This window comes from Nansenia antarctica (assembly GCF_963989245.1).
Source record: "Nansenia antarctica genome assembly, chromosome: 20".
Lineage (NCBI taxonomy): Eukaryota > Metazoa > Chordata > Actinopteri > Argentiniformes > Microstomatidae > Nansenia > Nansenia antarctica.
Window position 1 is genome coordinate 10,007,672 of NC_137693.1, and position 12,569 is coordinate 10,020,240.

Sequence of the window (12,569 nt, forward strand, 5' to 3'; positions counted from 1 at the left end):
CCTCACCATCCTCCCAGCCGGGCTCCTCCACCATGGCCAGCCAGCCTCCCTCGTTACCAGGGGACCACCTCACTGTACCTGTACCACTCCCCCACCAGCCAGCTCCGTCTCTGGGCACGGCAGAAGACCAGAAGACGCTCATCATCCAGAGGCAGGACGTCGGCGTCCACAGCTCCTCCAAGGCCCAGAGACGCCACCCCGCCCCTGGGGTGCCGCAGGCTGTCCGGGCCCAGCCCTGTAGGACCGTGGGGGTTCCCACCGTGTGTGCCGCAGTGGAGGAGGAGGAGGGTGCTGGAGGAGGGGTCGGGGCCGTCGGAGGGGGCCAGGCAGGGCGGGGTTGTCGCTGTGGGCCGTGCGGGCGGCTGGCCCTGGCCGTGGCGCTGGCCGTCTTCTCCCCTCTGATCGCCCTGGGCGTCTGCGTGGCGGACCTCACCACGGGGGAGTGCTGGAGGCTGGAGGACAAGGACATGGAGGACTTCATACAATAAGGGATTCTACCCCTCCTAACTACCCCTCCTATCTACCCCTCCTCATACAATAAGGGATTTCAGAGGGAATCACATTGTAATCACGTTGGACTGCACGTATATAGCACCTTATTCGCTTAAGCGCTTTACCAATGGAGGCAAGCTACCATGCAAGATCGCTGGCCCTCTCATTGGAAGCAATTTGGGATTCAGTGTCTCGCCCCAAAGACACCTCGACACATGGCCAGCCGGGGATCGAATCGCAGACATTGCGATCATTAGACGTCGGCTCTACCTTCTGAGCCACAGCCTCCCCTGTGGGGCCACTGTAATTAATATCAGAGGTAACACGTTAGAGTCACGGTGTGCAGGTGTTGTACAGCTCACTAGTGTGACTGTTCACTGGAGGACTCGGTGTCAGTTGGATTTTCCTCTGTGAGGAACACAGAACAAGGCAAACCCACTTCATCACTATTATTTGTAAAATATATAGATTTGTTCTTCAAAACTGTGCTATTTGGTGGATGCTACTTTGATATATTTATGTATGTTCTGTCACACTAATGTATATATTGTTTTACATCTTTTGATTAATTGAAGCAACAAATCTATATCTGTTTCTTTATCAAATGGATCTGCCATATGACGTGATAAGGCTTTTCTCCTTTACCACGCTTATCAACTATGCCCTCTAGTGGCCTAGGTTGTACCTTGCATTTGGCATCACCAGCATAAATAATAATAGCATCTAGAGTTGGAACCCACTACTGATGTCACACTACACACAAATAAAAGCAATATCCTTCTCTTTGCCATTGCCGTTCTCTACTATCTGAACCAAATTATCTAAATGATGATGAGTATCTGCGTCAATAAAGAACTAACAAGACAGAAGATGTCAGTCACATGACAACGGAGTCTAGCACTGCGTTCAGATCCTCTAGAATCCCTCCTTTTCTTGACCTCACTATACTATATATATATATATATATATATATATACTATACTTACTAGTAGAATGAAAGGGAAAGGTCAAGGATCAGCTACCAGGAAAGGAGAAATTTTGCATTCTCTGTATCTAAACGCAGCCCAAATCTGAAAGGTATTTCCTTGATTCCTCCATCCCTCCATCCTCTGTCCTCATCTCCTTCTCAAAACCCATCGGAGCAGAGGGTGTGGGGCTCCTCCCCCCAGACCTTCTCCTCCCATGTGTCGAGAGCAGAAGGTGAGGAGAGAGGACACAAGGAAAGACGTTTGAGATGGGACCTGGGTGTCACTGCAGTAACAACAGTCAAGAATGGAAGATGGGATGAGAAGAAAGGGAAACACACCAAAATAACTCTTAGTGACAGACCACAGATATTAAGCCTGTTGTTGTTCATTGCAAACATTTATTACAATTCATGATGCAAACAACAGTAAATCTCTCCCTTATCGGAGCAGCTCATGATGAAGGAATAAAGAGACACAAAGAAGAGGGACAGAACAGAAAAAAAGTGTATTATGCGCCATTCCATTATGGTTCTTAAAAAACAAAAGAAACAAAAAAAAAAGTATTTTTCTTTTTTTAGATTCGGTTCTCCTTACATTGTAATTTGGCATTTTATCCCTCGTGTTGTACTTTCCTGTTATATGGTCATTAAAAATCAAGAGCAAAGGCATGCATAATAGTCTCTTATAATGCACATTGATCAAGGAAACCGCTTATAAAACTCCATGTACGGTGGTCGTGTGTACATTTCATATGGTCCCTTACTTTTATAGGTTTCATACCTAAAGTACACCTGTTCCCACTGGTGGACTAGTCCTCCTATCTAACCTTGGTCACTATATATACTTCCCCCACGGTCTGCTGTTGGGAAACTCTTCCATACGTGGCTTTCTAACATGCGACAGCTACTAGATGTTACGTTGTGCCAACCGACTGTTTGTTTTACTGCATGTTATTATCAAGCTATTGTCAATCAAATCCTTCACAGTTAAATATCGTCTTTCTGATCGTGTCCGCGGTGCGCTACATAACGCCTGGGCCACACCAGACACGTCTACCTCAGCGGCGCGTGTGCGCGTCATTTCGACGCCTATGTGAACAGGTCAGAGCAGCCGCGCAGCTCGAGCGGGCTGTGTGAGGCTGTGCTCTGACCTGGTGACACCGGCGCCGAAGTACGCGCACACGCGCCGCTGAGGTAGAGGTGTCTGGTGAGGCCCCGGCGTTACGACTTCAACGCCTCTCTCAGGCTGTTGGAAGAGACCTGAGGTCCGTGTGCTGCCTAGACACCCATAACAGCCTTTAAACTACTTAAGTGTCCATGGACAGAAAATAGCCATGTTCCCAATTGAATTACCTTTAAGTTCCAATACATGTCATGACAAACAAACCGCAACGTTGCCAATACGATACATATAAATGAAGGCTCTCCCTGTTCGTAAGAGGAAAAAAGACAGCAACACAGACACGTTGTCTTAAAGGTGAGTGCTGTTTAACGTGGCCACATTCTATATGTTTATTGAAACCATGTAAAAATAAAAATAAAGAAAAGGAGAAAACTATGGAGAGAGAGAGAGAGAAAAAAATGACAAAAACATGATGATTCAATACTAGTCACATGTCTGTCTGCATGATGTCTTTCCTGTTAAAAAAGTGTATTGCAAATGTGTACAACTACTCAACTCTCTACTGTCTCACTGTTCAGAATGTGTTGGGGTGGGGGCAGGGGGGTGAGATGGGTGGGGGCTATACCATTAGAATCATATACAGATTTACAGTTATAATGCACTCGTCACACCAATAGTGTGTCACGGCAGAGTGAGGGGAGCGGGGGGGGTGGCACCAGAGGGAAACAAAATAGAAAACATTCATCCATTTGTATAATCTTTTTTAAACATTTCTTGATCGATGCTATGTTATTCTCTTAGAAAAAGAGAGAGAGAGAGAGAGAGAGAAAGAAAAAAAAGAGACAGTGTGTGTGTGTGTAAGTGTGTGCGTGTGTGTGACCAACATGTTCGACCAATACAAAGTCTATTGGGTTCAAGTTGTTGTACTGGTTTGTTTTCTGAAAGCGGAAGAGGCAGACTTTTATAACCAAACATGGGACTGAATATGGTGGTGGTGTTGTTGTTGTTGTAGGGTGGGCGGCTCCGTGGTGGCGCCCTCCGGTGGTCAGGCCTGGTCAGGGCGGGGCGGGGCAGGGCAGGGCAGGGCTCTAGTCGATGTACTGGGAGAGCCAGCGGAAGCCCTCTCCGTAGCCCTGCCTCTTCAACACGCTGCACATGAACACCTCCAAGGGTCTCGTGTTCAGCTCCTTCATGGGGATGTTGCCCTGGAAACCAAACCAAAACACAGCAGTGAGGAGGAGGGAGGCGGGGAGGAGGGAGGCGGGGAGGAGGGAGGCCTGAAAATAGCTAATCAACTAATTGTTGCTAGGAATGTTTCCACTTCTCAGTGTTCCATCACGTTACCCACAGAGACAAAACAACTCCTGCATGCTCAAACACAGACCAGATTTGAATAAATCTAATAAGCGAGTGGATGATGATTCACTGGGATGACATAAGTCGGTGGCACAGTATCAGTCCCAGTCCCCCCCACACCCCTCCGTGACTGACAGAGACGTCCCTAGGCCCCCCACCCCGTGACTGACAGAAACGTCCCTCGGCCCCCTGCCTCACCTTGCCCGTTGTCTGTCCGTACAATCCAAACAGCTCCCGCAGTTTCTCCTCGCTGACGGCCTCTGGTCTGTCAATTTTGTTGCCGAGGATCAGGATAGGCACGTTTCCAATGGTCTCGTCTGTCATTAACGCCTGGGGGAGGACACACCCACCAGACAGGGAAGGAAAGAGGTTAGGTACACAGTGTTACTACACACTACCTGTCTTCCGCCTTCAGGCTACATCTTAACTGTCCCTCCCAAAGACCTCCCACATCCCCACTACTCTACTGTTTCTCTACTGTAAATAAATGACAGTAAAATGGGACTGCCAGTGGCCCCCTGGTCCTAGCATAGAGTTCTTTTTTTCTTGTGATGACTGACGGATAGATGATTCACTTACTTAGATAAATGTATTTTTTTGTAAGTCGCTTTGAATAAAGGTGTCTGCTAAATGTCAAAAATGTAAATGTACAGACCTATCATGCTGCAATATCATGCAATGGATCTTACACAACAACATCCACCCAGTCTGTCTGGCAGCGGGGAGCAGGACACCGTACTCACATCAAGCTCTGTTTTGGACTCGCCCAATCTGACCAAGTCCGCACAATCCACCAGGAAGACGATACCGTTGATGGCTGGGAGGTAATTTTTCCACACTCTGCGAGCTAGAGAGAGAAAGAAAGAGGGAGATAGAGAGAGAGAAAGAAAGAGGGACAGAGAAATCAGTGCAAAGTTGTAGTGTTGCGAACCACAAGAAACATTTATTCGATGCGCACCCACACACACACACACACACACACACACACACACCTTGTGCATGGCCTCCAAGATCAAAGGTGGTGAAGGTCATGCCAGCGATCGTCAGCTCTTCCGATGCTGGGGAGTAAAACAGCCCAGTTACACTGGGAAACTTCACACATCATCAACAGTCTATGAGGGTCCCTCACTTCCTCACTACAGTTCCCAGAAGGCTTAGGGAGGTTAGGTCACACATACAGTAATGATGTCTGATGAGGTCTCGTCTGCAGTAGGACAAGAGTCCATGGAATCACACAAGGCTTTTTGAGACCATTTCAGAGCTGCTTGCTTGACCTATTCTGTGTGTACTGTTATATACATTTATATTGTATTATCTACAGTTAACAGATGGAAATGTACATATCGAAAGACGGTAATGGTATAGGAATTTACATGTTAAAGTCTAGAGATACCAAGACTCTCTCTCTCTCCCTCCCCAGGAAGCACTGGAGGAGAATATGTAAGGGGGAGGAGCCTCAACCTTCTCCTCCAGTGGGTTTTCAGTAGGACGCGAGTGGAGGACGGAGGAGAGGAGGACCATCACCTGCTTGACCATCACACATCAGACTTACTTGGATGTAAGGTAGGCACATGCTGTCCCAGTCTGTCATCTTTGAGCATGTGCAGTAGCGTCGTCTTGCCAGCATTGTCCAGTCCAAGAAACACTAACTTGCCAGATTTCTTGTACAGTCCTGAAATAATAAATGTCAAAGGAGTATGAAAAAAACGAAAAAACAAGCCAGAGGAAAAATATTTCCTTTGAACACAGACAACAAAGGACGTTAGAAGCTCCTATCGTTTTACACTGTCTGGCTTAGAAAGTTCATAATTGCCCTGAGATGATAGGATACAATAGACTTCTCACCCGCAAAAAAAAAAGGGGGACAAAGTCAAAAGTAGGAACATCGAGTTCAGACTTGTTTTGTCAGGTAACTGAGAAGGAAACGAGTTTATTCGAGATCTAAAAAAAAAAGAGGAAAAAAAAACATTGCTGATCGGCGCCACCTACAGGCCATGCTCAGCACTCGCGCTGCTGTCCTCCGGGCGAGCGAGTGACTGAGTGAGTCAACCGCTTATCGCTTCTCCCCTGAGTCAGCTCTCGGTTGACTGACGACATCGTCTGACTCAACGGAGCCCCGGCAGACTGTTACCTGTCCAACCAGGTGAGCAGGAGTCACTAAACCAGCGCCACAGAAACTCCAGAGGCCTCAGGGAGTGGTGCCTGGGCCTGGCTGTTGTTGATCGTTACATTACATTACATAACACTGTCGCCGTTTGGCAAACGCCTCTATCGCCGTCGTCAAAGCGACTTACAACCAATACATTTGTCTAAGTACGTGGATCGATCGTCTATCCCTCAGTCATCATAACATTGGTACGATGTTGTTTTTTAGAGTAGAGAAACTGTAGAGGGAGGTAGTGGGGGATGGGGAGGTTTGATCTGTTTGATTTAAGTGTAGCTTAGCAGTTTGTGTGTGTGTGTGCGTGTGTGTGGAGGGGGGGGTGATGTAGGGCATAGAGCATAACAACACCTGATCAGGTCACTACCACAACCGACCACAAGAGGGACAAGTGACTAATGATGACTAAGAACGATAGTTCCAACATCAGAGGTGATGAGGTAAACAAGAAGTAGGGGAGAGATCAGTGCTCAGCCATTTGAAGACCGTTTCAGTATTATACCTGCACTGATGGTGAAGTGTGTGCACGTGTGTGCGTGTGTGTGTGTGTGTGTGTGTGTGTGTGTGTGTGTGAGTGTGTGTGTGTGTGTGTGTGTGAGCGAGCGTGCATACACACTTACCTAGAAACTGCAGTACGCTACTGAAACCACTATAAATCCAGTCAAATATGAAGGACATATCCGGAGCTTGTGAATCCTGCAAGACAAAAGAGGAGGCCAGAGGTAAACACACACAGGAGCACACAGGGGAGGCTGGCCGAGGTGGAAATCGGAGGACGGGCTCACGGTAATGCACGGAAAGGAGTACCCCCTCCGATTTCTGCTGCCAGATCAGTTGAATCTAAATCTTAAAACCTAAATCAGAGGTAAATACACACAGGATGATACAGGAGAGCCAGGGGGAGGCTGGCGGAGGTAGAAATCAGAGGACGGGCTCACGGTAATGCACGGAATGGAGTCCCCCTCTGATTTCTGCTGCCACCAGAACTTCCCTGAGAGAGGGAGGGAGAGGAAGAGAGAGAGAGAGAGAGAGAGAGAGAGAGAGAGACATGCAATGACATGATGACAAGAGACGATGACGACATTGAATGTTTGACTGTTCACAAGCCCCCGGGGGCTCTGAGAAGAAGATAATTCGGAGCGCAAAAAGATAACACACAAGAAGATCCAAACAGACCAGATGGGATACGAGCTAGGAGAAGATAAGACCAGACATGTCACAGATCCCTGGTTGAAGACAAACAGTGACTAGGCCTATCTGTGTTAGATAGGGGGAGGCTGGTCCTGTGAGGGAGAACCGTTCACAGATCTCTGAACACACTGAAGTATTCAGTGACATGACATGGGGACAACTAATGAGATGGTATTAGGTGCTGGCGTTTCCACAGGTAAACCTAACCAACCGATTCTCCTGGGCGCTTTATACAGGCCTGCTATCAGTCTGTGTTTAGCCTGTGGAAGGTGTCCAGTCGGGGGGGGGGGGCGGGGGAAGAGAGAGAGAGAGAGAGAGAGAGAGAGAGAGAGAGAGAGAGAGAGAGAGAGAGAGAGAGAGAGAGAGAGAGAGACCTTCCCCCTCTTCTCGAGCAATCCGTACCAGCTAACGCTGTCTGGAGTGAATTGAATTGAATATAACTTTATTGTCCACCAAGGTGGAAAATTGTCTTCGGCTCACTGGAATGAATCCAGCTATTGAGAACGTCGAGAAGGGAGGAATAACACCTTCCATAGGAGGGTCTTCTACAGACAGACACGTCTACCGACCAATCACATGTTGACGGTGGAAATTGCGCTCTCCGTACATCTAAACAAACCAGGGCTTGACATTAAGCTTTTTCAGGTACTTGTCCTTCGGACAAGTGAACTTATCTTTTACTTGTCCGAGAGCTCAAGTTACTTGTCCAAATCCAAAGATTTTGAAAAAGCAATAATATTAATAATAATATATTATACTCTCACCGGCCACTTCATTAGGTACACCTTTTCAACTGCTTGTTAACGCAAATATCTAATCAGCCAATCATGTGGCAGCAATTCAATGCATTTAGGCATGTAGACATGGTCAAGACGATCTGCTGAAGTTCAAACCAGCATCAGAATGGGAAATAAAGGTGATTTAAGTGACTTTGAACCTGGCATGGTTGTTGGTGCCAGACGGGCTGTTGCGTGATATTAGTGTCAATATGGACCAAAATCTCTGAGGAATGTTTCCAGCACCTTGTTGAATCTATGCCACGAAGAATTATGGCAGTTCTGAAGGCAAAAGAGGGGGTCCAACCCCAAGGTGTGCCTAATGAAGTGGCCAGTGAGTGTATGTGTATGCAAATAACACATTTGACTACTATTGATTTGATAATGATGTATCCTTAATTTTCAAATGTATTCATTAAACAATATTTTGTAATTATTTTAAATTATTACGATGAGGTAATCAGTGATTATTGGCCACAAAAGGGATGAATATCTAGGAATATTAACTTTTTTTTTTTTTTTAACTATAGTCTCTCCCCAATGGAAGCAATCTTATTTGCTAGCTTTTGGATAGTATCCTATATTCAAATTGAGAAATCTATCATTAGTGTCATTCTGAAGTTCGCATTGCGATGTGCTGGTCTTAAAACTTCAAACCTAAAATATAGAACTACATTGAGAAGAAGCGAATATGCGTTCACGCGAATGGCACTAGTGACAGGAGACCCACAACGTAGGCTACACTATGGCTGCGTTCGTAAACTCGCTCTGGAATCTGATCAGCACTCATGGAATGCCTTTTGTCCAATCAAATTACTTGGTCTCTTTATGACGTTGAACGCAGTGTGCGCTCTAAGCGAATTATGACGATAACGAACTACGAGAGACTGAAATAGCCTCAGCGAAAATGAGGCGCGGCATCACTTTGCTTGTATTTTTTTGGGGGGACTATTCAGATCGGAAGGAGGAATTAATGTTTTGCAGATATTAATACATATTGATTTCTTTTTTTGTTTTGACTTGTCCATCGGACAACTGCAGGAGGAAGTCCACTTGTCCGAACATAAAATGTACTTGTCCCGGACAAGCGGACAAGCCTTAATGTCGAGCCCTGCAAACCTCTAAAGCTAGTGCAGACGGCTACCATCGACGTGTCTCAGGGGTTTTTAATTGTGTGTATGGCGGGCGGGGGGGGGGGGGGCGACTTGCATTGCAGTGAGTGCATGCATTTTTTTTACTATATATGGTCCCGATGGTTCCCAGCGGGAATCGAAGTGTTGTGTTGCTCTACCAACTGAGCCACAGAGGACCATGTCGCAACGGGAGGCAACACTTCTGGCCCCCGCGAGATGACGACCTACCCCCCCCCCCCCCCTCCTCCTCCTCCTCCTCGTCCTCCTCCTATCTGGAGGATTCCAGCAGCAGGTGATAAACACAATGCCAATCAATGGCCGGGCGCTACTCCACAGCTACTATCTCGTTCCAGATGGGCGCAACAGGCAGAAGTACAGGCAGTTCAGACCAATGTTCACACACTGTCTCTTTCCTAACAGGCCGATTTCATGAGAGGGAGGGAGGGAGGGTGTGTGTGTGTGTGTGTGTGTGTGCGTGTCTGTGTGTATGTCTCAACACTGAGAAAATGGACAGAGGGTCTAGAAATGGACACCCCCCCCATCACCAGATCTATCTGGCACACATATCTGGCCTGTTATACTGTTCAATGACAACAAAACAAACTTGCTGTGCAGCTTTCTCTGTTACAACAAAATGCTGTTGTCAGGAAGACCTTATTCAGAGTGTCTTATTTCCTTTTTCACAGTCCCCGGGGAAACGCGATTAAATGACTCTGCATAAGAGCTTCTCTAAAAAAATAAAATAAAAAAAAATGGCTACGTAGGGTATTTTTCACAACAGCCTGACATTTACTACTCTCGTTCACTCTCTCGTAATATTAATATTATTATTATTATTATTATTAACAATAATAATAATAATAATAATAATATATGCAAATCCAAAGCAACTTACATTGCAGTGAGTGCATACACTTTACAGTATATACGGTCCCAATCGGGGATCGAACCCACTACCGACTGAGCCACAGAGGACTACCGGTACTAGAATGTGCCAGGGCCGGGCGAGGGCGACCCATGGCTCCAGTTATGCAACATGCCAACATCTCCAGGGCTAAAGTATACCGGAGGAGGCAAAGGTCAAGACCATGCAAATACAGCTGAGCTACACGTCAGCAGCAGCAGCAGTAGCGGCCTCTCTGCTCTCAGCCTCTCCCTGGTCTCTCTGCTCTCAGCCTCTCCCTGGCCGGGGCTCGCTCCCTTTGCCCCGGTGGCCGCTGAGCCGACACAATGCTGGCCGGGCTGGGAGATCCCACGTGTGGTGTGACGTGACACGGGGCTGTGAACTGTGAATGCCGGATATGCTCAGCTGGGTAGCCGGCATCTAAGCGCCTATATGTATGATGCACTTTATATTAAGAAACATTTTTTCAAAGGTTTTACGATGGTAGATTTCCAGCTGCACTTGCTATTAAGCTACCATCCTCCTGTCATTAAACAAGAAACGACTAGAGAGCCCAATACGGAACAAATCGCCCTAAAATCTTCCATAATGGGGACCATAAAGACACTGGCTTCATGTGACGACACCAACAGATGCTCGGCAGTGCAAATTACAGTCACGTTTTAAGTCCCTGGGTACAGTACAGCTCAACTAAACTTAACCATGCGTATTCCAGAATAAAAACAAACCAGGAAAAAAATGCAAGTAATATTCATCTGTCTGACTGCACATAACCTACACATGTTACAAGATGTTTAAATATCACGGTAAGTAGATGAGGTCAGGAGAGGAGGTTTACTTAGCGAAAAGGCTAGACTTACAGTAGTCTCACGTCTGTGCAAAGAGACTCCACACAGAGGATTGATATGAGGACAAACATCTCTTGCAGCCGAGAATATACATGTATGCGTGTTCTCACGTTGTTCTGCAACCCTCTGAAATGGGAAGACAGAATGTGGATTCACCTCAGACCTCACCCACAGCATGTTCGGATAACTCGCTTGTGTTCATTTACATAGACTGAACAATCAAGTCATTGTTTGCAGCCGAAGGCGTCCTAGACCTAATTAATTTCGAATTTTTAATCTGTGGAAATAGATTTAGCTCTGTAACAGCCGAAGATGACTGAGGGGAAAGTTAAATACCAATGCAGTCGTTCAAATTCAAAAATCATCAGCAAAGCAAAAATCACCCAAATAAATGTGATCTGAAACATTTAGTCTAATGATTGGAAATCAAAAGACAAAATCACATCAGCCAGACCTCTGTACGCCCACCATTATTAATATGAATAATAATATGAATGATGATGATGATCTCCCTCCAATGGCCATTTAAGTTTAGGAGGTAGCCTAGTTGTAGTCTAGACGTCAAGAGAGAGAGAGATATCACAACCAGACAATCGCAAGTGTCACAGGCACTTCCACTCACAAGGGACAAATGTTCTACGAGGAATGAGGTTCTGTCTGACATACCAGAGAGACCAAGGCCCTTTGAAAGGGAATGCGCCACGCAACTATCCATCGGGTTTGACATTGTCATTGATTCCCAAAACAACGTTAGGCTACCAATGTCAATCACAACCCCCCCCTGTTCACGGTGTCCATCCATATGTCAATGGCAACGTCCAACAACACCATCAGGAGGATCGCTGCTGATATATTAAATGGACAGCTGAAACACAACACACTTCTTCTCGCCAGCAGAGCGTTTTAATTAAGAGCAAAATCTTCTGGATCGTTTTTGTGACGGAATCGGGGCACCCAAAGTGATCACGATGGGCCATGTTGATTGGGGTTGGGGTGGTGCAATTTGGACTACATATACGTGTCATGCTCAGAGGGAGAATCTGCTAGCCAGGCTAAGCGAAGACAGACCAGATCTGGACGTTAGGAACCAGGCAGGGGAGAAGGGAGAAGTTAGCCAACATGCTACCTAATCGCAATAGACACAGAAATAATTCAACAACAAGTTCAACAGTGTCACGGTTAATGTTAATGTACACGGTTAGGCTAGGGGAACATTTCTCCCCTCATTATGAGATTGACAGACTGACACCTTATTATAAACATTATTAAACATTAAACATTATTATTTTCAAGCACTTGTGTACAACGAACAACCAACGGCCGGGGTTAGCTTAGCCTTGACAGGGGCTAGCGCCTAGCTACGCAGAGAGAGACTGTCTCACCCACAGCGCCTTAGTTACTAGTTCACTAGCCCCAGTAACACTTACCCGTTTATCTGAAGTGTAGATTAATTGACTAAATAATCGTTGCTTTTAGGGTTAGAAAACCATGAAAATCAGAAGCCTCCTGGGTCAAAATTGGTTCAATTGACGCCTTCGACTCTACCTTGGTGTTTTGTTCCAGAGCCACGACACAGTAATGGCTGTCCAACACCTCCCTCCCCAAGGCAGCTCAGCCG

At 46.4% G+C, this 12,569-nt stretch overlaps 1 protein-coding gene across 1 annotated transcript; it reads right to left on the minus strand.

The window, feature by feature from the left end:
* Window positions 1–1,946: 1,946 nt before the first annotated feature.
* On the minus strand, window positions 1,947–12,538 carry sar1b (secretion associated, Ras related GTPase 1B). The gene is made up of 7 exons (XM_080549841.1): window positions 12,379–12,538; window positions 6,720–6,795; window positions 5,491–5,610; window positions 4,931–4,996; window positions 4,682–4,785; window positions 4,137–4,268; window positions 1,947–3,787 (listed from the first exon to the last, which is right to left on the minus strand). The coding sequence occupies exons 2-7, from the start codon at window positions 6,775–6,777 to the stop codon at window positions 3,671–3,673; spliced, it is 597 nt and encodes a 198-aa protein (XP_080405967.1). The 5' UTR covers window positions 6,778–6,795; window positions 12,379–12,538; the 3' UTR covers window positions 1,947–3,670.
* Between the last annotated feature and the right edge of the window lie 31 nt (window positions 12,539–12,569).